Below are 26,427 nucleotides of genomic sequence, written 5' to 3' on the forward strand. Positions count from 1 at the left end.
GCGTGTGTCGCCCCCTCCCCTCCGTCTGCCGGACCTCGGCCCCATCCCACGCACGTTTGTGTTGGCGGTGGTGAGGGAGTGCCTTGCCTCTCCCCGCCTCAGTCAGCCGCGGGTGCCCGCCCTGCCCGGGGAAGGAGGGGGTGTGTGTGGAGAGATTCAGCTTTCCCGAGAGCGGGCTGGCAGGTGACGAGATCTCTGTCCTGCCTCGCCTGAGGTGCGAGGAGGTTCGTGCTTCCCCCTGCTTGGGCTGCGTCTCTCTTTTCCCCGGCGGTCTCCAATGTTTTACGTGCGAGTGCAGGACGGATACTCACTTCTTCCTCACTTCTTCCTCCTCTGTGATCCCTGGGGCTTGAGCCATATTTCTTTCTCCTCAGGCAGCCACTTTTTTCTGAGTGTGTTAAGGAGATTTACTCATTTCCTTCTCTTCTTTGTTCCTGCTACTTTTCCCCAAAGATAATCTGTCGGCAGGAAGGAAGGAGAAGACCCCATTCACTCTGAAAGCACGTTTCTGAATGCGGTGATTTTGCCGATTTCTAGCATGCCTGGAAGGCTCAGCTTTCAGATGCAAGAGTGACATGTAGTTTTGAAGGCTGCTGTGCTTGTTCTTATCAGAGATCTGTGGCTGTTTATCCTATGACAAAGCGTGATATGTTTAGATTTTGCACTAGACAAGATTAGATGGGTGGCATGTGAAATGGATGTCACTTGTAATTCTTAGCTAATATTAAATGTATAGCTACTGGTGGCTAAGAGATTGCTCTGTACATGGTAACACTTGAAGAGGCCTTGACGTGAAGTTTTTTCTTCTAATGTAATTGGAAGAACATAAGAAGGAGGGCAATGTCAGTTCCGCTTGTCAACTTTCACCCTGCTAACCTGAAACTAGTGTGTTTCTAACTTGATGTGGTCATAGATGTTGATGTCCAACAGGGATGTAGTCATGCTGGGATGCTGCGTGAATGAACCAGAGAAGTATGTGGTTAGATACTCTGGTAGCTGGTGAAGACTCCAAAGTAGGCAATAGATTAATATTCTGCATTACTGTTTCTATTTAAGAAAATTTGTTTGAAATCTTGTTTCATGAATTTTGAGTAAGTGCTGAATACGAAACTTTTTCAAGTGTTCCTTTTATTCCTTAGATGCCAGGATCCAGCCGTGCCGTGATAGTTTGATAGTATGACTGTTACATTGTACACTGCCAGTTTCCTAAAACATCTCTTTATGTTAAGCTAAATTCTCTTATTTTGGTACTAAAATTAAGGTTTTTTTCTGTGCAGACTTCAATCTTGTATAACTTTTTATTTAGCTAGGAACGGTGATCTCTACTTGAAGTACTCAGTACTGGCATGAAAAACTTGGCTTCGGTTTCTTTTTTGGGGGTCTCTTGCTTCACTATATTCTACAGATTCTGCAGGAAACTTTCCTTGAGTAAAGATTACAGGGCTGTAGTGAATGTAATTGTCATGTTGTATAAGGCTCACCTTTCCATCTCTTCTGAAGATTCTTGCTTTTGCTCTCATCCTGTGATACCCCTTGAAAGTTGAGTGGAGGTCAGAGCTGTATTAAATTAATGTTGCTTTAATGTATGTTTCAAGGTTTAGAAGGATGGGTGTAAAATGTCTGTCCGCTTACTTTCAGCTTTTTTCTGGTTAGAGTCAAAGCAGTGTCTCTGTTTATCTTATCTTGAAAGTAATCAAATATGAAATGAGAATGTCATGTGCTGATGACAGTACATGTTAAAGCAGGGGGGGTGTGTGTTTTTGTATCCCAGAACTTGTATTATTGGAGCAGCCGGTATAACTGGAAAAACTCTTCTGTGTGCAAACCTTATCTTGGTATGTTGCCTTTCAAACTGTATATGAAATAATCTTGAGTAAATACAGGGAAGAATTTCAAGTTGACTTGCTTGCACCATGGTTTGTGACTGAGCTGGTGTTCTGGGTCTCTTGTTATTGTTACTATGTACTTTGGGGGGGGCGAGTGTTTCTTCATAGAACAGCTAGAAGCAATACTCCTGTTTTGCAATGATTTGGCAGTTCTTTTACTTTTAATGTTCTCTTCCCTAATTGTCAATATAATAAAAGCTATTTCATATTTTGTGGACTTCATGTGGTTTTCTCTTTTAGGGTGGAACTTTTAATGTGAAAAAAGTGATAATCTGCACAATGAAACACTTAGTGCTATAGAAATAAGATTGCACATTAAGTATCAGTGGTGGAGTTACACATCCTGTCCTCAGAAGTCACTTACTGCATGTTCAGAACAGTGGAGTTGGGCAGGCTATTGAGCCTGTTGGCTTTAATGTAATGGGCTACGTGAACATACATTGTAGACTACATAGTGAGACCATTTTTTATCTTTTTTGTGTATCATAAATTAAAGTGGTGACTCAGCATAAGTGATCTAGGGTACTGTAAAATGTTAAAAACAAAATACAGTGTTATGACAAGGAAAGTTAAGTATATTTTTTTCATGTTTTTTTGCAGAAGATCTTCATGTAACTGGCTGAAAAATGGTTCCGCAAGATGACAGCACCAACTCTAACACTGTTAAAATGGTAAATAAAATAAAATAAATAAAAATTTAAAAAGATCTCCATGCTATTTGCTGAAAATTATAATGATATTAAGAAATGCCTTTTAAATGAATATTCCTTCAAATGTCAGATTTCAACTGGTATATTTAAAGTTACACCATGTGGAAAGCATATTTATTTCCTAATAATGGAAACAGAAGGCAAACATATGGTGAAGTTTCTACTGTATTTAATAGAGTAGAATATTGTATTTACTTTTAAACCATCATTTCTATTTTACCTTGTATGTCTTTTGGTGGCTTAAATTTATCATAATTCTGTGCACTTGATGAATTAAATGTTTTGTAAGGGTAAACCCATGTTCTTAGAGAGAAGTGTCTTGTACAGTTCTCATTTTAGGTGTCAGATGTTATATGAATATGGTAAACTTTTATCCTTATCCTGAAATGGGTTAATTATTGGTAATAAGCATTGAACAGCGTTCTGTATGATCAGTTCCAGTCCAGGACTAGAGCCCACAGCAGATCTTGCATGCTGATAGAGGGTAAGATATAGGTCTTGCATAACAACTGAATTTAGGCGCAACTTCTGCAAGCGGTTACTTGAGTATAGCTAATATGGATTAAGTAGGGACCGAAAGTAAGCAACGGAATAGTGTCTTTCTCTTAGTGATATTTGGTTTAGTGTGCATAGAGGGAAGAATTTTTAAGCATATTTTTTGCTTTCTATTTATTTTTGTTATTATTATATTCAGTTCTTTTAGGTGCATAAATTAGGCATGCACAAACTGTTCAAGCTTTGTATGGATAAAAGTCTTCTGGTTTAAGTCTTGGTTATCTGAGATACTGATCTTAATCTCTAATTAGGTTGGTAGTGTAAGAAAAATATGACCAGCAGCTACTGTTTGTCTGTGAGGGCACTGAACTAAATAAGTGTTCAGGATCTACAGTGAGCATAGGCTTTCTGGTATAGAAGATGGATAACCACATTCCTGTGTCTTAAAACTACATCTTCAATTTTTTTTTTTAACCAGTTACAGTCACTTAGTAATGTGGTAAAGGGCTTGAGCTTGCTGGATGCTAAGCAGTGTGTAAATCTTGATGAGTTCAGTGGAGGCTGAATCAGGCTTGTGTGGTCCATCTTTATAGTCTACCTCTTAATCTAATTTGCAATAGGTGAAAAGCATCAGTTTAACTTTTGCCTCCTATTCACAGCTTATAATCTTTCAGCCATGCTTGACAGGTAATCAAAGGCAAAATTTAGGGTAAGCATTTAGTTTTGCCCTTACTGCTACCTCTGTTCTGCACACTAATTTGTGACTCATTAATATAGGGTATAACTCCTGTTGATACAGGATATCCCTAAAACAGAGCTTAGCAAGGTTTCACATGAATAAGAAAAGAAAAAAATTCCAGCACTTCCAGGCATTAAAACTTACGGCTTTATTATTCTTGGTTGCCAGTTCCAGTTTTGTTGTGCCTTCTCTTGGAGCACCATATACTTGCCAACATCTGGATTTGCAAATAGTTGCAGATTAGATGGGCTTCCAATTGCTCTAGTATAACATTTTTTCCAAAGTCCCTTATGTATAATGTTTCAAAAAATATAACAATTTTAAAGTGGATTTTATTGAATGTCTTTACAGGATCTGTGTTTAAAATAATAAAAAAAAAAGTTTTACATAAGTTTTTTTTTTTTGATACAGTAATAATACTGTATCAAATTAAGGAAAGATACTGGGCTTCCACAAGAAATAATGTGGAAGTGTCTTATCTTTCTAGATTATTTTAAGGCCAAAGAGCCTATATGCTCTTCCACTACCTTCCTAATTCTAATGTTTAAATTCTTTGCTTAGGAACGTAGGCTTAAGAAATAGGGCCTTTCTCTGCATAGCTTAAAAAATTGGAACTTAACATCATCAGGTTCTTCTTTCTCATGTGAACCTCTTATATTCAATTAATAAGGAAGGGATCATGTTCTTCGAAATATCAAAAATAGTAAATGATTGTGTTTTCTTGCAGTTCAGTCTGTCCTGCTAGCATTTTTGATGTGGACCAATTCTTAAGGTTCTGTATCTGTATGTCCCCAATATTTAGGACTTGAGCTGTGGCAGACACTTGTGGAACTTGAAATTTTAGAAAACGTTTTGCAAAGATAAGTGCATAATATGCACACGTGCACAATTTTTCAAACTTTGCTTTTTTTTCTCTTTTTAGGAGACTACCTTCACTTTGACATGATGTGTGAAGTTTGTTAGTCAGCATTTTTTTGTTTTTTTACAGTTATTGTGGAAGGTATGTATGAGAAAAGTAAATCTTGTTCTTTCTGTGTTCATTTTTATCACAGCATATTGCCGTCAATGTACAGAAGCCAAGTGTAAAGAAATGCGTGGAACTGTATTTCATTACAAGTTTATGAATGCTGGTACTTGTTTCAATAAGTGGGATAATGTCTGTCTAAAACTTCTCAAAATAGTAGTTTCTATCTGTCTTTGCATTCTGTGTGAAGTTTTACAGGTTTTAATTCTGTCCTAAAACTTATATACTAAGTTTCAATAGGGTTCTGTTTTTCTGCTGAACTTTATAGGCATTCTAGTATTGCCGTTTTGTAATTTTTTTTTTAGTCAACTACCAGCTTGAAGGTGCATCGTGCTGCATGATGAAGACTTTGTAGTCACCCTTTCTTGTTCAGCTTTTTCATTTGTTATGGAAGAACCAAGCAAAGGGCTATATTAGGCACACAGAAATGTTAAACAGACACTTTGCAGTCAGATGAGAAAGTAATAGCTGCTATTACTGTAACATATAAAAAACTTCAAGACATAAGTATGGGCTCTTTAATTAGAATTTTAATATTCTAGGTAGAAAAGAAATGGTGCAACGTGTACTTCTACTCTGAATAACTTCATATGTAACCTCTTATCTAAGAAGTACTGGATATTCTATCATCCTTTACTTCCCTCATGCTGAGGGATCTTAAAGCAAGGGATTTGTACAAGCCTAATGTAGACAAGTTGAATACAGTATTAAGCAACTACAGAATCATGCACAATATCTGTGCATGATTTCTATGCACAGTGTATACATGCTATATGCTTTGAAGCAGTTTGTGGTGAGAACAGAAGTGCTAGGGATGCGAGCATCTGATGTAGAGATGTCAAACTGATGAGGCTACTGTGATTCCTTCCTGTCTCCAGCTACCTCTCCTCCTCCTACCTGCAGCACATAACTGGTGGAAGGCTGGAGTCGTTTCCATTTCTGGTATACCTTGCCACTGTTCATATGTCATGCTGTAGCCTGACAAGGAATGAGATTTCTTCCTTCTTGGAACTTTTTTATGCCCAGCTTCCATTTTTGCTGCATATTATGCAAACACATGAGCAATTTGTAGGCTATTTATAATATAACTTAATAAAATGGCTTGTAGGCTATTAGTCATAATAAAATGAAGGCAAAGTTTGTAGAGTATAATGTGTAGTATCTATTAGACCAATTCATAAAAACTGAAAAAACCCTTGTAAGCTTTCAAGCATGAAAACCTTTCTCTTAGCTTACTCAAGTTTAAGATAATATCCCTATTTATTCTCTCTTTGAGAACAAATGTTTTCTCCTTTATTCCGTATCAAATAAAAACGGCAATTCCTTGCTGAGTCTTCCATAACTTTGCCCCTCCCCACTTACAGACCTCTGCTTTCATTTGTCAATCACACCATTTTATCAGAAAAGCAGAATAATTATCCAGAACTGATGCCTACACATGGAATATATCAGCATAGATCTAGTGGTATAATTATACTTCAGGAACTCTGCCTGTTGATTTTTCTTTGGAAAGAAGCTCTTTGAGAAATGGAGGAAAAAGTGTCAAGATTGGAACAGGCAGAGACTGTATTGCAAAGGAGAGGCCTGAGTCAAAGGCAGGAAAGAATCTCAAATGCACTTGTGCCTATCTAGACACTTAAATCATTAATTTGAGGAATAGGCTAGTCTGGAAAAAAGAAATGTAGCTTCCTCACTGAAGATGTTGTAGCACTGTCTCTTTCATAAATAATTTGTAAATAATGAAAAGACAGTAAGTGTTTGTATGTTGCCATGTGTGGAAAAAACAGTATAATTTAAATTCACCAAACTGTATTAGCAAAGCAGATCACCTCTATTTACTGGGAGAGCCAGAGCTGCTCCATAAAGGTGAATTAGATTTCAGTTCCTTGAGGAGTTCTCTCAAAGATAGTGAGTGTTTGAGTTCATGATGATAAATAGTAAGGTATGTTATGTAATCTGTAGTAAATTAACTCTTAATAAATCGGTTCTTTAACATCAACTTATTTATGTATATATTTTATCATGGAACTACCATATATATATCTTACTGAGGTTCATTAGAGAGTACGTAGAAGATTCTAGTACAGGTATCCCGATGAATGAGACATCAGTCTCTGTCACTTGTATTTGAAGCTTTTTAATCATAAAATTGAAGGTTTCCCTAAATTTAGGTGTTCTAATGGGCAGTCGTAAAGCTGTATCACAAATCTGAATCTCCTTCTAGTAGCATTAGTGGATATAGGAACACATGTAGGTCTGGTATGCTCATGATTAGCTCTTGTCTGGAGCGGGTCCAATGGATCTCGTAATTTTTTTGAGTTAAAACAGAAGCAACGTTTTTAAAAGCTTGTTTGCCTCGCCCTTCTTATTTTTTTGGAAAGTACTTTAGTGATCTCTTAACATAACTTTGGTGTTTTCAGTAATGTTAATACTTACTTTTAGTGCAAGCTGTACAAGGTCAAGCCCTCTAAAGTCACAGTGTACCACTTTTTGGCCAACCCAAACAATATCAGTTCTGTTCTCTTGTGTTTACTCTGTGCATTGAATAAAGCAGAAGTACTCTGCCTACTGAAGGAAAAGGAAAGAAGGTTGGTCATGATCTATTTACACACTGCTGTAGTACTCATCTTCTGCATAAATTTTAATGTTTTAACTGCAAATAGTCTTCTTCCTAATAGGAATTTTTGCCGCTCAAGCCATATCTTCAGAATATTCTGTTGAGCAGTATACTCTTACTCTTCCAGTATGTAAAAGCAGTTGGCTATAAGCATTTAAACCCAGCTGTGCTTTTCTGATAATTCACTAGAATTGCTTAAATTGACACCTTTCTATTACTACCTTGAACAAAGACTTCTAGGACCTGTGAGGTGTGTATAGGAAAAGGAAAATAGGTTTGTGTGTGTCAAAATCCAAACTTGTTTATGCTGTAATTTCTGGCAAGTCTGCATGACTTTTGTACTAGATGACAAGCTTAAAGCTAGTTTACTGCTGTAGCTTTGACTTCTCAGAATATGAAGTGTTCTTAATTGATTATTCTTATGTGTAACATAGCGGGGCACAGTCAAAATCATTATCAATGTTCTGGGTTTTTTTTTAATCGGCAAAGCTTTCTGTTGCATATATTGTATGCTTACTCTTAGTTTGATAGGTCTTCACTAGAATTGGTGCATGCCTGTATTTCATAAATTACCAAATAGATATATAAATTTTTTTTAGTGCAAGTGCATGTGTAATCTAATTTTGTAAGTTTACAATTAAATATTCTTTGGTGTTTTTTTTCTTGAATCACTTTATGCTTTGAGGGATCATAATTTACCCAAATGTGTTGCTATGTCTTTGGAAATGTGTGTTGCATGCTTAAGTTTAAACATGTTTCTGACTACCTTTAGTAGAATTGTATTTGACACAACACTTCAAACTGATTTCTACTGTCAGCCTAGAGTATCTGAATTTACCAAAACACAGTGGCTTCAAATTTTGCAGAGTTCATAGCATAGAAATTCCAAAAAGGCATTGTATGTTTTACCTACCTTTGCTTACTTCAGTGGTAGAACAGTTGATAAATTCTTGAAAAGTTGACATTTACTTTCTAATTGCCCCTAACGTCTCTGAAAATCTCATGCCAGATCTGTCAAAGATCTGCTTTTTAACAAACATAAGCATGTTTCCTGGCATATTGTGTCCACTTCTTATATATGAAACACTTGTCCCCACTGTTTGTTTGGGTTTTGTGGGTTTTTTTTGGTCGCTCTTTGTAATCTTTTGGGTTTTATTCCTTTATCAATCTTGAATAGGTTACAAATGGTGTGGGTTTTTATCATGAATCGAATGAGCTCCCAGAGCAGTTCATCCACTCAGCGTAGGCGAATGGCTCTAGGAATTGTCATTCTTCTCCTCGTTGACGTGATATGGGTTGCCTCTTCAGAACTCAGTTCTGTAAGTATTGTTCCATGCATCTTAAAAAGAAAATAAAAGCCTATTTAAGAGAAAGATGCAGCAGAAACATGGTCACTCAAACACTCAGTGAGTGTTCTAGTGTAATGTTTAACCACCGTTTCAGTATGGGGAAGATGATATCCCTTGAGTTAGTGAACTAACCTGTATCCACTAGAAGTTACAAACAAGTCAACTTGGTGACTGTTGTGTTCAAGACAGAAGGTGTTATCGATGACTTTAAAATTAAACACCATAAGCTCATAACTATGTACTGTAATTAGAGAGTTCATTTTGTTTATTGCCATATTGATTAAAATAATGCCCATATGTTTCCCGAGAAGTAGTAGATGAGCTGTAACTTTGCAGGCTAGGTGGTATGGTAGATTATAGTTCAGAACATCTAGAAGTCTAGGACCAAAGGACTCGGGTCATGGAGTTTAAGCCTTATAATTGCAGACAACTTTGTCATAATCTAGTCCATATATGCACCATCTTGAAACTGATTTGGTTAAGTTTTAGGACTTGAAACAGAGCTTTAGCAGTGGGAATTGAGTTTTTAATAAATTCTTGTAAAATTCAGGTTTCTGAACTGTCATTAAGTTATGTTCTATATCAGTTTTGAAACTAAGCATGTAAAAATGTTTGTGCTTAACATACTATTATATTAATAAAACATTTTTTCCAGTGAGCTGGTGGAATCACTATTGGTACTGAAATGTTACTTAATCAAAGTGATCTTCTCTAATTTGTGATCACTATGCTATTGCTTATAAAAGTAGTCTTTCATTTAGAAAATATTTGTATGTAAATGTATTTTCAGTCCTATTTGAGTTCAGTGGCATATCGATATGTTGCTTGGTTAGATACAAGTAATAAGTAGCTTTTTGCTGGTGGCACTGTGTCTTACAAAATGGCCCAGTGCCTTCTTGTTGGCATTTAAGGTAGCTTGGGAGAGGGTACCCCCAGAACAGGCAGGGCTACTTGTGTCTTTTGCTCATACATGCCAATACTCACAGCACTGTCATTTGGGGAACCAGACTGTTCTGGACTGTATACTTAAACCTGTTCGTTCATTTTGTGAATTCTCACCTAACTGGTAATTTTGGATACTGCAATTATTTTCTTTCCACAGTATGTTTTTACAAAGTACAACAAACCTTTTTTCAGTACATTTGCAAAAACATCCATGTTTGTTCTATACCTCTTGGGATTTATTGTTTGGAAACCATGGAGGCAACAGTGTACTCGTGGGTTTCGTGGAAGGCATGCAGCTTTTGTGAGTATTTTAACTCTGTAAATGTTTTGATATTTGTTGAAGTTTGTGCAGAAAAAACTTAAAATAGGGACTAGAGAAAAGCAAAGTTTATATATTGTGAAATAGTGCTTTCAGAAAAGCAATTATAAACTGAATTGCGGCACAGGAAGACATGGCAATCATAATAGTGGTCTTGTGAGAGGAAGTAAAGAAAGGAAAAAGCAATGTGAAATGTATCGGGAATCGTAAGAAATGCTCTACTGGGCCAGACCATTGGCCCATCTAGCCTGGTATTTTATCTTGGACAGTCGCAGAGGATGGTTCTCTTTTAAGAAGAGCTTATGAGCCTCACCACTATTAGCTCTTGGTTCCCTTTTACTTCCCCAACATCTGTAACCAATGGAATCAGTATTTGAACTTTGTAGTTGATTTTTGTTACTGACTCTTTTTGGCTCTGGCAGAACTATGAACTGTTTGCTAAGAGGTTTTGAGGTTTTTAAAGTTATGTTTAGGAAAGGTGGTAGAATTATGTTTTCGTTGTTGTTAATACTGTATTTTTATAGCCTTTATGCACGAATGACCTCTGTTGCCCATTCTAGAACTAGGCATAGTTTGTGCTAGAGTCTAAAATTATTGTCATGTCACAGAAATACATACTTTTCTCTAAGGAAATTAAGAGATGCTGGGAGGAGCGCTTGTTCTGTGCCAGTGTTTCAGAACGCTGAACAGCAGGACTCAGGAAGCAGTAAGGCATTTGGCCTGATATTAATCTCGCATTAAAATAACAGAAAATGTGATCCAAGAACATGCTGTTAATCAACATGTCTTTATAGAAAATAGCTTGTATGAAAGGAACTGACTTCAGTTCTGGATATATTAGACTTCACTGATAGTGACAGTTGTAGGCGTAACATACTTAAATTGAAGTGTTACATGACATTAAGCCAAAAGATTTTTATTTAAAAAACAAAAACAAACCCAACACAAAACCCAAAAAGAAACCTAAAACCAAAAAACTAAACCTTTTTTTTTTTTTTTTTTTTTTAAATCTTGTGTTAAACGCATGGAACATCTAGAGTTGACTGATACCTTGAAACAATTTTTGCTAGATCAGCTGTTAATATCAAGTGTCTGTGCATAGTACGGCATGTGTTAGACTTGATGCTGTTCAGGATCTTCGTAAAATAATCAGGAAATAAACAGAATTTACAGATTCTTTACTGGCAGTAATGACAAATAAGGATGATGAAAGCACTGAAGGATGATTAGTTGTACAGAGCAATTATACTGACCAAATTTATTAATCTGAGCAGATGAGTAGAATAAAGGGCTATTGCCTAGTGTGAATCGTAGTGGTTAGACCAACTGAATCTCATGCAGTGCTATGTCAAAGAAAGATAATATGAATTTACACGAACTGGATAGCAATGAGTAGAAGTGCTCAATCTGTCACATTTTGTGTGTGGCACTCATGGCACCACTACTAGAATCTCTTTTTTTTTTCTTTCTAATCCTATAAAAAGTAGTTTTTTAAATAATTTATAGGAAATAGCCATTTCTTTTGATGTTAGCATATTTCAAAAGAACAGTGCAGAGACAGGACTGTAGTGTTGAGTCAGAAGATTCCACACACCCCCAAGGAGTTTAGTTAAATATTCAACTGTATAATTATTACAAGTGCCTTTAAAATGTCTTGTGATTATTAATCTGGAACAAAAATTATACATTTATAGATTATTTTTTTTTTTCCCAATAATGATTGCTTAGGTAAACACTCATACCTTCCTTTTAAGCCCTCTTCCACATTAGAGGCTTTGTTTAAGAGATTTCTTACCAGCATGGTAGAACAGCAAGCTGCAGGTCAGGGAACAGGGGTAGTAGTGCTTGTTAAGATGCAGAAAGGAAAAGGAAGAATGATACTTGACCTGATCCTAATTTAAGTCTTGTTAAAACTAAGGCAGAGTTCCAGGTTCTTATGCAAAGGAACTTTGCCTCAATAAAATGAAGAAACAAGAGGCTTGTTGTTAATACATGCGCAATATTTTAGTGAAGCATGTCTCGCTAAGACTGAACTTTACAGGTTTTGGCATTCTAACAGCCTGATCCTGCACTGATACCTGGGTAGTTGAATTCAACGGGGTTCTGCAAGAGGTACAAGGAATTACTGAAATTATTTACTGAACTTGTAAGCCCTCTTATTTACTGGGGAGGAGGGCTGGAGGGAGAGAGGGGATTGTGATAGAATTATGGAAAAAGGCATTAAAAAACTTACTGTCAAAAAAATGCAGTTATTAATAACTCTGCCTTGATAGAGTATTACATCTAAGGTTCTGTAATTAGTTTGCAGATGCTGAAGGTTATTTTGCTGCTTGTACAACAGATAACACTGTAAACAGTTCTCTGGTAAGTACCTTAATTTGTGAAGGTCAATGCTTTACAGTAACATGATGCTATTATCCTGACTTACTGTTTTTAAAACATGGCGGTCTTAAATGTAATAGTTTTTGGCAAAGGGGATTGGTAACTTAAACGTTACTAATAAGTGCTGCGAATAATGACATTGCTTATTATGAGAAATACAGGTTTTCAGCTCAATAAAACACTTGAATGTTTCTGTAGTAGTTTGTGAAAGAAATATGTTGTACAAAGGAAACCTTTACATATTCAGCTCAGTAGCTGCCAAAGCAAAATGTGGAGAGCTAGTGGTAAAGCCCAACAGTTTTCAAGACTAAAATCCACAACAGAATCATTCAGTTAGTTGGGTATCTTGTATACTGTGATCCTACATGGCATTTTGAAAGAGAAATGGACTGCTTTCTTCCTTCCGGTGGACGGAAGGAAGAAACTGTTTTACCGAATCAAGTGTCGGTACTGGTATTCTGCTGATAAGCTGCATCACCAGGTGGCATTTTCGTGGTGATTTTCATCATCCATAAATGACGGTTTCTTGTGCCCCTGTTGATCACAGATTGCTGCTTAATCTGCATACCTAAATCAGAGGCCACATGCAGAAATGTAGCCAAAACACGGAAGTTTTAAAGTTTGCATCATCTCTGTAATAGAGTAGGGGGAGGCAACTGTGTGTTGACAAACTACCATATGGGTATTTTATACTGTATAGGGAGTTGAAGAGACATTTTTCAGAAGTATTCTTAATTTAATTCTTTGGTTTTTTCCAACTTCATTTATCTGCATTTAAGAAGAAAATCTTCTTAGTCTGCTCAATTCATTAGGATCATCTGACTCTAGAAGCAGGATTCATTGTTAACCTGGAACAATTTTGCATTAATTTAAACATCCACAAAAATTCTGGTCCTAAACAAGGAGCCTAATGCAGATGCAGCTACCAGATCTTTGTCATTTCTTCCCTCTTACAGTTTATTAATTTAGTCTAAACAACCAGCTTAAAACTTGTCTCGTTAGAAGTATTTTAAGCAATTAAAACTTCTGCTAAGTGCCTTATATATTGGAGTTCCTTTCCCAAAGTTTTTTGACTTTTAGTTCTAGTTCATGAGCTTTTAGGGTTATGGGAGGAAAATGAGTATGTATTCATTTTTGTATATGTATTCTGTACTTTATGTTTCTAGTTCATCATTTGGACATAAGCTATAGATCTAATGAAATGTCTGTGATTTTGATGAGTTATTTTTTAATTTTAAATCAGTAGATTTGAATTTTCTGGGGCTGAGTTTTGTGTTCATGAGGATATACACAAGAGCGCACAGTTATTTTTTGAGTACTGCATTTTACCAATTTGTTTAACATAAAATATAGATTTATATATGGTCATATAGATGTATGAACGCTTTTGACAAGCCTATCCACTGTGTGCAAAACCACTTTGTTAAATTTGTTTCTCTTAATATTCACCAAGCTTTTCTTTATTTAGTTTTCTAATTTGCTAAATTAATTCTACTGCTTATAATTTAAATATCCTGCTTAACTGTATTTTTACTTATACTGATTCATTTCAGAGTGAACCTTTATATGTTCCTGTAAAGTTTCATGATTTGCCAACTGAAAAAAATGGCAGTAATAATAGTGATGCAGAGAAAAGTGAGTAAAGACTTTTGGAATGCTGAAATGCTAGTTCTTTGGTGAAGGAATTACTTTCCTCTTTGTTGGTATAACTGCTGTCATGTTGCAGGACTTGCCTCTTTCTCCCCGCCCCCTTTTTTTTTCTGTTTGTTTCCCCCCCTATCCCCCCCTTCCTTAAATCTCTTATTGCATGAATTGCAGTCTCATATATTTACTTTCAGGTAGAGAAAACATAGGCCTATCGTTCAGTTTACCTTTCTTGGTCACTACAGATCCAGCCTATGTTTATCTCAAGGGACCAACTGGGTTCAGTACTTGTGATTCTTTCCTTCTGGGCTTGTATGACCAGCAGCAGTGAGTCAGCCTCTGGAAAAACAAGCTATTGTCCTTTTTAGAGCAGGAGCAAAGCAGTCAAAGTAAGAATTTTAACAGTCTATGTGCATTCTGATTTTATTTAAGCCTCGCTATCTTGTGACAGTAGCTGAAACGGGCCTAACTGTCCCAGACAATTAGAGAAAAGTTGGCTGTCGAAGAGTCCAATTATTTGATCCTCAGCAAAAAAGTCTCTGCTTATAAAGGGGAAAGCCTCTTTGTTAATTTCTAGATGACACGTGCAGAACTGCTTTGGTAGGCTCTGCTGTCCTGTGATAACATGCACCAATCACTTCAGGGTTGTTTGAGCTGTAGCTTTTCCCTTTACTTTTTTTAGGAAATTAGGTATTGTTTCATGTTGAATTAGTCTAATATTTATATGTAACATGTAATGGTTTCTTTATGCAGGAAACTAATGATATGTACAATACCCTTATAAATAAAATCTGATCCTGGTTGCAAGATTAGTTAGAAGGTGGATTTCAAATGAGCAAGTGACCTTATGATCTCTGCTAAGTTTTGAGGTCTGTTGGACACTGTCATCCTCTGAATGAAACACTGTCCTTGCAGTTAGGTATAGTTCTGTGCAGTTAGATATAGTTGTGTGCAGTTTTTGGCTGTTTGACTATTAAACAATTAAAGAAAATCTTATACGTAATGTTTATCAATACAGAGTAATTCCTACCTAAAAATGTGTTGTTACCTTGTGGGGATTTTTTTGACAGGGAGGAGGGATGGTGCTTTTCTGTGAGGTTTTTGTGGATGGACAACTGTACTGATTGAAAACAATAATTGTGCTTTGTCTTATTAGCAGCCTATCAAATAGCAAAATACTAGTTTAATAAATAAAAATAATGGCATGTCTTCTATTTGGATAAAAACCTGTTATTATTTGTGAAGTATTGTAATCAAGGCCGTATTCTAACATCATGGTTTTATTTGCATATTGTGTTGGCTTGAAAAGTTTAATGATAACATGCAGCCTTTTTTTTTTTCCCCTCTTTTTTTCCCCCCCCCCTCTTAAGCTCCCAAAAAGCCTCGTGTAAGGTTCAGTAATATTATGGAGATTCGACAGCTCCCATCGAGCCATGCATTGGAAGCAAAGTTGTCTCGTATGTCATATCCAACTGTTAAGGAGCAGGAATCAATATTAAAAACTGTAGGAAAACTCACTGCAACTCAAGTAGCAAAAATCAGCTTTTTCTTTTGCTTTGTGGTATGTGCTCCATTCTTTCAGAAAATTTAAGTATAGATGCAATTAAAACTTGTATAATAATAGTGAAACAGTATTGAGGTGACTTGCATTCTTCATCCCTCATTTTATAAATATGCTATAAGAGGTAAAACTTTCCTCATGTACTGGACGTGAAGATGCAACTTTTTAAAAGGAGGGTAATAAAAAGAGATCCTGGGTGTGTAGTTAACTGTAAGGTCAGTTGTAAGATATGCCATGCTTTTGTGCCATGTTGTCCGGTGTATGTTTGGTACAGCAAAATCTGGGATTACATGTGTACAGGCTGTTAATAGCTGCACTGGGACTGCATGAAATGGGTAAATGTCACTATGACTTCTTTCTGGGCCATCAAAGAAAGAGTACCATCTTATGCCTCACTGTGGCATTGTGCCTTCTGGTAGTATGAAGAGAAGATAGTTAATTGTCCTTCAGCTCCATTGAGAAATTTACTTGTCAACCTGCTGATTGCTGGTGTTTCTGCACCATACCTCAGTTCTGTGGGAAGAGAGAGTTAATGGTGGCAGGATTTCTGAGAGACAGTAAAAATGTAGAGAGCAGATGAGTGATAGCTTTTCTAGAAGTAGCTTCACTGATGCTGCCGAACAGGTTATATGTAGTGTGGACCCACCACAGCTTTTCCTCAGAAAGCTGTACTCTTTAAACATTTAAAATCATAATAATAATAATAATAAAAAAAAAATAGTACTGTTGATGCATAGACCAGAAAATGGTGATGTAATTTTCTGTGTGTATTCATAAAGAACGTGCACACAGCAGCAAGAGAATAATAAGCCGCTCATTTAATCCATCCAAAATCACTAATAGCTTTTTAAAAGATTACTTAGAATTCTGTGTGTCTGAGTATATTTCCATATATATACACATGCAGATTTTCTAGGGTGGAATCCTTATGTTCAAAACAAATCTTGTTGATGGTATTCATGGATGCTACTACTACTGGCATGTATGTGTATTTCTTCTTGGACAGTGTAAGTGTTTCCACCTAAGACTTTAGAGAATGGTAACTTCCCTGAGGATATATCTGAGATCTCTAATGAGATCTCAATCAAGAAATTATAAAACTTGCTGGTTTTTATGCTTATGAAGGAATTCAGACATGAATCCTTCCAAAATATTTTTGAGGTATTGAATGTAAGTGATGCTTGTTTTTTAGGATGGAGATGTGTGCCTGTTTTAAGTACTCTAAAAAAACTTACTAGGCTGACTAATGTCCCATGTATCTCTGAAACTTCCTTGCAGCGCTTGTGCAGTAATCATCTTGAAGCACTTGCAAAACAAGTTAAAAGTACCTTCAGTTACTATAGAATAGCTATTATAATTTCATTTTAAGTACTTAATTATGTTTAAGTTCTGAAGTATGTTATTTCATTATTAAACATGTAGCTGAATGGGGTTGGTTTGGGCCAGTTCTAATTTTGCCTCTGTCTTTTAATGTACGTGCCACTTTAATAGAAGTTAGAAATCTATTTGAGGTAAAAGTCTTGTTCTGATTTTATTTTTGAACAAATAGTTGTGTTTTTTTTTTTCTTTAAGTAGGATTTTAGCACTGATAAACTTAAACTCTGCTGTTGCTATCCATATAGTCACAAAATTGTTTTTCTTTTCCCCCAGTGGTTCTTGGCAAACTTCTCTTACCAAGAAGCTCTGTCAGATACCCAGGTCGCTATAGTTAATATCTTGTCTTCAACCTCTGGTAAGTTTTATTTACACTATCAGATGTACATTATAAGGCTGTTTATAACATAAAAATCTTTTTGGTTACAATGGACTTGTGTAATGATTTACCTGTGGTTTTGGAGGAACTGTAAGGCTTAAAGCCATTGAATATGTGCATTTAAAAACTTCATTATGTAATTGCAGGGGTTTAAACCCTTGATAGCTTAAGCTATCTTCATGATTCCCCCTGCTTTTTGCTTTTCAAGTTTGTGTGTGTATACTTCTGCAGTTATGTCTGTGTATTAAAGAGATATATTGGGAGTGTAATAGGTTTGAAGGAAAGATGGCATAACACTATCAAAATAGATACAATTCAGAGTAAAGTCTTCTTGCTAATTATTGTTTTTTAAAAAAATGGTTTTAGGGGTAAAGAACTTAAACTACCTAAATATTACGCATATCGCTTGCTTTACAGGTTTTATGAAAGGATCTAATATGAGCTTTGAAGTATTTAAATTATGTGACAGTCCATATTTTGAGGAGTAACTTTTGTTGTTCTATAAAATCAGTTTTAAAAGCACAATTATGTGATTATTATTTTTTTTTCCACTGACTTTTCAGGCTTATTGCAGTTTATTTTGTTAGTATGGCTAGCCTTTCTCAAAGTTGAGCATGTATTTGCTCATCTAAGGATTCACATCACGAGGTGTTAGTTTCATAATGGTTCCGATTTTAAAATTATGGATGCTAAGATCAAGTAGTTGAAACAAGTATGATAAATAAAAAGAAGAAAATGTCTGTGCAGTTTTCTGAACAAACTAGTAGCAAAACTTGATTGTATAAACTCTTCTTAATTTCTCTTGCAGGGCTTTTTACTTTAATCTTAGCTGCAGTCTTTCCCAGTAACAGTGGAGATAGGTTTACCCTGTCCAAATTATTAGCTGTTATTTTAAGGTAAGATAAAGGGATGGAACATTTGATCAAAAACTTCCCAATACAGTGAGAGGCTAACTATACCTACTATACCTATGGTGTCTGTGACAATATATGATACGCTTCACTTTTTTTAAAATCCTTGTTCCACAGATAAATTGAGCAAGTGAATTAAGTCTTTTTAAATACTTCATATCATGAACAGTTACCGAATCTCATGCTCCTATAGGAAATTAGATTAATCAGGTTTCTGTTGGAAATATGTGAAGTTATTTTCTTGTTGTTTAATTATGGTTTCTCTATTTTTGTGTAGATGGGAAAAAGGAAGAGGCTTGACATTTGATGTTGTCAGCCTGTTTCATTAAATGCCTGGTGCGTTGTTCAGGGAAGATAGAAGTGGGGTTTTGTTTGATTGTTTTTAGCTTAGGATCAGGCCTTAACAATAGAGAACTCCTTTTGGCAAAGCCGAAAGTGGGGTTTGCTTAACTAAAATACCTAAAGATAGAACTCTATTTTGATATTTTTCTCCCCCTTTTTTTCTGTCTTTGTAAAAAAGTTCTTGGGTTTAAGTAGCGTTTTGCATTTCTTTTTTTGCTAGCATTGGTGGTGTGGTACTTGTTAACCTTTCTGGATCTGAGAAATCTACTGGAAAAGATACAATAGGTATTTACTTACTTTTTTAATCCTAGAATATGCAGTGATGAGTACCATCTTCTGACAATACTCTGCAGGTCATAGAGCAAGCTACATATTTCTTACTCATGTAACATTTCACAATCTGGCTTTTTAGTTTCAACTTTTGAAACTGGACATTTATGATGATTTCCGCCCCTTCCCCGTATATAGTTTAATTGGGAAAGTATTTACATTTTTGAGCTTTCTGCATTTTTCCATACTTTTAATATAGTAATGGATTCTGTAATAAATTGTTTATCTCTGACAGTTTTATAATAGGTGTATGTTTAGGAGAGTTGATTCGAGTGTGCATAACATGTTTGGCATGTCTTAAGTGGTGGGTTTTTTTTTTTCATCTTTACAGGTTCCCTTTGGTCTCTTGTAGGAGCAATGCTGTATGCTGTGTACATCGTAATGATAAAAAGGAAAGTAGATAGAGAAGATAAACTTGACATACCAATGTTCTTTGGTAAGACTAAGACTAACTCTATTGAAAGTTTTAATTCAGTGTGTGATTAAATTGTCTGCTTTCAGGCACTGAACTGTATCTGAGCCGTAAAGGGCCTCCGAAAAGCTAAGGAAGTAGAGAAAGCCTATTGTTCCTGTGGTTATGAGTACTTTAGAGACTGGTTGTGTGAATTTTCTTGTTTACTGTCTTAACAATGAAAGATAACACTACCTGTAGGAATGCAGACAGCCCCTTTGGACTCAATGGAGGTTTTTTTTTTTTTTCCCAATTCCAAACCTGTAAATATCTGATACAATTGTTGCTTGTGAATTTCAGGTAAAGTTCCTTATATTCCTTTCCTTTGAAAGATTTAAAACATTGCCTTGTTGCTGCTTTTATGTATGCATGTTGTCAAAATAGCAGAGTTTAGCTGAGATTTTAGTTATGTTGAAGGATATTTATTGTGATTTACTTAATACTGTTTCTATACTCAGGTTTTGTAGGGCTGTTTAATCTGTTGCTGCTGTGGCCAGGGTTTTTCCTGCTTCACTATACTGGGTTTGAAGCATTTGAGTTTCCCAATAAGCTGATATGGATGTGCATTGTCATTAATGGCCTTATTGGAACAGTTCTGTCAGAGTTCCTCTGGCTGTGGTACGTACTACATGCTTTGTATGTATTTCACATAAATTGTCTTACCTGTGTTCTCAAATGTTGAGATGTCAAATTGTCTAGGTAGGGGGTTTTTTTTGGGCCCCCCCCCCCCCCCCCCTTTTTTTTTGTGTCCATGCATGCCATTTGAGTTAGAGGATGGTCATCCATCATGTCACAATGTCCTGTTTAAGAGCAACAGCTAACTTAAAGCAGGTGATGTGGTCTTGTAGTATTTATTAAGATACTGTGTGCTTAGCTCATTCTAGAATTAACATTTTGACATGAAAAGACTTTGTGGTACAGAGTTGCAGTAGTAATAGGAGAGCATGAATTTCTGTTGTAACAGTTCTTCAGTTTCCAAGGCCTTGTGCATGTTGGATATATATGGGTCAGAATCTAGTATTCTATAGTTGACATGTTTGTTTAAATCTTCAAAGACTTAATGAGATAAATCTCTTTAGAAGGCATTAATCATGAAGATACGACAATTCATCAATTAGCCTAGCTTTTGTTTAATTTAATTATACAATAGTCTGGATAGGTCCGCAACAGAGGATTGAACATGAGACTACTAGATGAATGGCTCAAAAGCTGTAGCAGACTTAAACCTTTGTATAGCTGTTAGAACGACAGTGTTATTAGAGAACTGTTTGGTAAGTCAGGGTTCCCAGCTTGAGAGAATTGAGTTTCTTCTGGGCCAGCATCAGGTTAAAACAGGGGTGTAATGGAAAATTCTGCAAGTTGAAAAGTCGTATTTTATTCTGGAAACACCAAGGAAGAGTTTCCAAAAAAGAGACGTGCTTCCAATGCCGTACAGTTGCTCAGTGAATGGTGTCAGTTTCAGTCCTACATTTTGAATAGGTGTGGCAGTTTGTGAGCTTTTGCCTGAGAACCCTTGGCATTCAGACTCTGAGCTCTCTGGTAGAGAGACTGGAAGACTTCATGGGATAGCTTCTCTGAAATGGAGACATCTGGAATCCTAGGATCCTAAGTTCACGGCAGTACTGCAACAAAAAGTCTAGGTGGAGTTCCATGAAAAGTTTTGTTTGGTTTTTGTTTTGTTTTGTTTTCAGATCAGGTTTAAAGTTATTTAGGAAATTTAATCATGACATTTTGTTTATTGGCAAACTCTTACACCAGTCCTAGTTATAAATGTTATTGATAGAATATTTTTGTGATGTTAATGCCATCCTGTAAGATTAGACTACAGTTCAGTATCAGTTGGTAAAAAGGTTAAGTGCAATTTCAACACAGGCAAAATAATTAAAAAAAAAACCAACACACAAAACCCCCCACAAAACAACAAACCCCAAAAAAACTAAACTTGGCTCTTGTCCCAAAATCAAGCACTAGCATAAGGTTAAGTACATGGGTGTGCACAGACTTTTTTATACACATGCTATTTGTGTAATTACTCGGAATGATAATCCAGTCAATTAAAGAGCTATTTCTATTTCCAGTTCCTTTCCCTAGAATTTTGGACTAGGACTAATTTCAGAGTTTGTGCTGACATCGTCCTTTTGCCGTTCAGTGTGCCACTAGTATGGTCCTCTACTCTTTCTTTGGAAGTAAATAATATTATTTAACCTACTTGTTTACTCCACCTACCACATAATGCCAACTAAATAATGTAGTGGTAGATGTGACTCTTAATTAATCCTTCCCCCCCCCCCCCATAAACCCTCCCCCCCCCCCCTCCACACACACACCTGTTTATAAGTTTTTCATTGGATTCTGTACCATTTATTCATTTACAGAGTTCTGGTGGACAGGTTGGTTCTAATTCAACAGTAGTCAGTGCAGAGATACAGAAGTATTCTCTTATGGTATAGAAGGGGATTTAGAATATTGGGGAGGAAGTTTGCAAAAATGCAGAGTATCTAAAATGCTTTGTTTCTTTTCTGTTCCTTTCTCATCTGCTTACATTTTTCTTTGTTTTAAAGACACAGAACACTGCAAAGTGATTACAAATATACAAACTGGTCATTTTTGCTTGGCTGAAAGTCAGTGTAGGAGGTCAGGGAGGACCTAATGACTTGGTTTGGGAGTACTCTTCCAGTTTAACTAGAGAAATACATGCATGAAGTCATGTTCTAGAAAATCTTTTCCAAATGTGTGTTCAAATCTTTGTGTTTAAAAGGTGTTAATTCACCTCACAGAAATTTGTTAAAACAGCATTTTCTTCAGTGAATCGCATTTCATGAATATAGTTTCAGTGATGCTGCATCTGTTTAACTTGTACAGTAACCAGAATAAAGATTGAGTAGGTAAAAACCTCAAATTTTAGAATTCTAACAAAAATTGCAACTACAAGATTTCCCTTTAAAATTTAAAACCTGATCGCAGTTCCACAAAAAAAGCATAGCTGGTACTGTTTTCAGTACTTGCCAAGGATGAGAATTGCCTTTATCTTAATAAATAAATAAATTCTGGATGCCTTTGAAATAAGAGGCTGACTCAGTAGTGGGCATTACTGATTTGAATTAGGTAGAGACCCCCTTGTATTTATTTTCTTCATATGATAGAACAGGCTGTTTCATAGAGGAATACTTGCTAACAAGCCTCACTATGCTTTGGTAACTTTTGACTTGGTCAATCATAAAATGGGAATGCAGTTTTTTATATCGGATGTTATGCTCTTCACTTGGCAACAAAATGGCTCGGGCTAGTCAAGTTTTATTTATAGAGCCTTAGGTTTATATTGAAATGCCAAAGATCTCAGGAGCTCACGTGTTCTCTTAGGTCTGTCCTACATATACTTTGAGGTTCTATCATTATTATTATATTTTTTAAAACTTCAGTCAATAAATCAGTGTTTTGCAAACTAATTATGACTTGCAAAGGAATTTGGGAAAAAGGGTCAGTTTTCTATGGCTGTTAATGAGTACTACTCTGACATATGCACGTAGTTTTGTTGTTCTGTCATTTAAATAAATTGTAATGGCTTTTTGTGACTGAGTGATTTAGAGAAGTCTAACAACTTTGTTCCTGCTTGGGAAATATGGTGAGACCACTTGTAGAATGCAGAGAAGTCTTACTGAGGCTCCGAAGAGTGATTTCAAGGGTGTATTTTAGAGTGAGATTTAAAAAGCACAGTCTGTTAATTTAAGAATTTGTCTATTTGTAAAATACTTCTCTTTTTGGGTAGGATTTCTAGACATCAGTAACCTTTCTTTTTTAATTAACCAGGCTGGGGCAAAACAGATTTAATTGTTACAAGCTGGTATTAAACTATTTCAAAATGGAAACAAAATACAGATTTTTCTAGGTGAAGTCACTACATGTGAAGTAGTGAATTTTCCATTATCTCAAAAGGTTTGTATGGGAATTAAACCTCACTCCAGAAGACATGAATACTTTAGTTAAGAATTTTATGCAGTTTTACAGATTTATGACAGAGTGTGGGTATCTCAGTTTTAGATTATTAAAACAAACAATGACTCATATGTAAGCTTGATCAAATGTCTTCTGCAATTTGATGTATTACTTTAGTTATCTCTTAACTTCTAAATAAGACCTCATTATTATGTTGTTGTTGCTATTATTATTATTTATTATCTTTTAGGGGCTGCTTTCTTACCTCATCACTGATAGGCACACTTGCGCTAAGCCTTACAATACCTCTGTCCATAATAGCTGACATGTGCATGCAAAAGGTAACGTGCTACTAAGTTTTGAGCATTATTAACAGAATTTCTTTGGATTAAATGGCAGTGGTATTTTTAACGATGTATACAATGAACGGTATTTTACTTCTGTTGCTTGTTAATAATTGTTGAACTGTGTAATTAATACTCTCTTGATGTTGACAGTTACAGTAATTTTGCACTTGCAAACATGCACTTGCACACTTAAATACATTTGATTAAGATGTGGCTTGTACGAAAAGTACCCAAAGTCATCAGCAATGCCTGGCCAAATGCTTTACCTTGAACAGGCACTTCTCAGAATTAAAGAACAACTGCAAGTACAGCACATCTTTAATACCTTTACAATTATAGAATTGTTACAGACTGCCTATCTTGAAAATACTCAATTAGTGACAAAACCAAAAATCTGCAGGTTTACCACAAAGGAGTAGCAGTTACAAGGCTTAATTGCACATTATTAGATTCATGTGGATGTTAGGCTTCCATTTAACTGTCCTCCTTTAAGTTAGTCTAGTTTCACTGGTATTGAGGTAGTAGCTGTGGAAAAACCCTCTGTGTAAAGAAAGAAAAGAATCTGATAATGTGAGTTTAGAATAGAAACTATATGAAGTTAGTTTATATTACTCTTCAAGCTGTATAGATACTTTTCTTTTCATGCTGGTGGGGTAGTATTCTCAGTTTTAAATATTTAATTATGTATGAACTTCAACTCTAACTTTGAATATTTGAATTTACTATTTAGTCAGTGGCAAGGAATATCAAATTCTTAATTTCATGTGAATAATTATTATTTAGCATATACTGCAAGCATGCAGTTACTGGTGTTTTTGTTTTTTCTTTAAATGGAGGTCACATAACTCCTTCTATTTCCTGAAAGCAGAATCACTTGTTTCTGCTCTTTATTTTGGATTTAAGTAATCCTACTGCTAAAATTTTAATTTGAAGCTTAAATCACCTGTTTAACTCTTTGAAATGGCTTTCAACCTGATTTTATAATGCATCTGTTGTTCAAGCAAGATTAATTTTTCTTACAGTGATAATGCCCTTTTTTTTTTTTTGGCAGGGCATCCCCACATAGACCATTATGGCTATGCCTTTTGACACCTCTCAGTGTAGACACAGGTGTATTTGTCACTTGGCTAAAGTGTAAGCATTTCCCATCACATGCTTGTGTGCATTTTGACTGTTCGTAACACCTGTATTTCACTGATGTTAAATGTGTGTATAGGCATGTGGTATGGAGAGGATGCAGGAGTTTTTTAGAAAGCAGGCAGTAAAATTATGTGCCAGGTAATACGTTTTTCTGGGCTGAAAATAGTGAATTAGCAATTGAGCACCTTGGCCTAAATACAGTTACTGAAGTAACATGAAGTTCTTTACTGAGATGGTAAAACTTTATGTGAATTAGGAAGCGCTTTAGTCATGTAATAGCTTAGCTGAAAATGATATCAATAAAAATGGGCAAAACTGACCAAACTTAGAACTAACTGTACAATACTATGTCGTGGTTTAACCCAAGCAACACACAGCTGCTTGCTCACCCTCCCCTCCCGCCCCCCCCCGGTGGGATGGGGAAGAGAATCAGAAGAGCAAAAGTAAAAAAACTCGTGGGTTAAGATAAGAACAGTTTAATAATTGAAATAAAAGAATAATAATGAATTGTAATGAAAAGGAAAACAACGAGACAGAGAGAGGAACAAAACCCAGGAAAAACAAGTGATGCAACCGCTTACCACCTGCTGACCGATGCCCAGCCAGTCCCCGAGCAGCGGCGCCCCGCAGCCAGCTTTCCCCTAGTTTATATACTGAGCATGACGTCCCATGGTATGGAATGTCCCTTTGGCCAGTTTGGGTCAGCTGTCCTGGCTGTGCCCCCTCCCAGCTTCTTGTGCACCTCCTCGCTGGCAGAGTATGGGAAGCTGAAAAGTCCTTGACTAGTGTAAGCACTGCTTAGCAACAACTAAAACACCAGTATGTGATCACATTATTCTCATCCTAAATCCAAAACACAGCACTATGCCCACTACTAGGAAGAAAATTAACTCTACCCCGGCTGAAACCAGGACAGTATCCACCCCTTACTCTGTACCATCTACGTCATGCCCAGGTCCCACACTTTCCAATACATTCCCATTAACCACCATCACTTTTCCTGTCTTTTGATACATACACACAGGTATCATTCCCTTAGTTTATGGGCCATCCCTGTAAAATGTTCGTTGTGTTCATTTAGTCCATGACTTTGGGTTCCATCTGTCATAACAGTCCTTCAGGGCAGGAGAGATGGGGTGTGGTGTTGGACTGTTGCATGCTGAAGTTAGTTCTGGTCTGTTACCGCTGCACTTTGGTCGGTTTTCATCAAAGTTCATTCTTCATTAATCTGGGCGATTCTTGCTGTAATACCATTGATATGGCATACAGCCACTATAGAAGTGATGATATATAATGTTATATAGCAATTAACATACAATTTAATTTATTGGCTATTCTTACCCAAAATCAAATCCCCTTGAGGTACTTGTCGGACTTCCCCATCCTCCCGCATCACCCACTAAGTGCACCCAGGTCCCTGAGCAAAAGCAATCCCACGAATGGGTTTGCCTTTGCCCGAAGCAGGAATAAGCCAGACTGTCTTCCCCAGCATATTTTTATGTGCACTGCAGGGACTTTATCCGCTTCTACCGTACATAGAGGTTTTGAC

The 26,427-nt window shown here is 36.2% G+C and overlaps 1 protein-coding gene across 1 annotated transcript in view; it reads left to right on the forward strand.

Annotated features, from left to right (window-relative positions):
* Positions 1 to 2,483: 2,483 nt before the first annotated feature.
* SLC35F5 (solute carrier family 35, member F5) overlaps positions 2,484 to 26,427 on the forward strand; it is a 35,731-nt gene continuing 11,787 nt past the window's right edge. Inside the window, exons 1-13 of the mRNA XM_009325787.1 lie at positions 2,484 to 2,557; positions 4,753 to 4,830; positions 8,649 to 8,790; positions 9,923 to 10,066; positions 12,386 to 12,448; positions 14,020 to 14,101; positions 15,481 to 15,671; positions 17,322 to 17,403; positions 18,233 to 18,320; positions 18,898 to 18,962; positions 19,339 to 19,443; positions 19,917 to 20,076; positions 23,642 to 23,732. Coding sequence (XP_009324062.1) covers positions 8,656 to 8,790; positions 9,923 to 10,066; positions 12,386 to 12,448; positions 14,020 to 14,101; positions 15,481 to 15,671; positions 17,322 to 17,403; positions 18,233 to 18,320; positions 18,898 to 18,962; positions 19,339 to 19,443; positions 19,917 to 20,076; positions 23,642 to 23,732 — 1,206 coding nt within the window. The 5' untranslated portion in view covers positions 2,484 to 2,557; positions 4,753 to 4,830; positions 8,649 to 8,655. The remainder of the gene's footprint in view (positions 2,558 to 4,752; positions 4,831 to 8,648; positions 8,791 to 9,922; positions 10,067 to 12,385; positions 12,449 to 14,019; positions 14,102 to 15,480; positions 15,672 to 17,321; positions 17,404 to 18,232; positions 18,321 to 18,897; positions 18,963 to 19,338; positions 19,444 to 19,916; positions 20,077 to 23,641; positions 23,733 to 26,427) is intronic.

Source organism: Pygoscelis adeliae, unplaced genomic scaffold (genome assembly GCF_000699105.1).
Source record: "Pygoscelis adeliae isolate BGI_AS28 unplaced genomic scaffold, ASM69910v1 Scaffold51, whole genome shotgun sequence".
Taxonomy (NCBI): Eukaryota; Metazoa; Chordata; class Aves; order Sphenisciformes; family Spheniscidae; genus Pygoscelis; species Pygoscelis adeliae.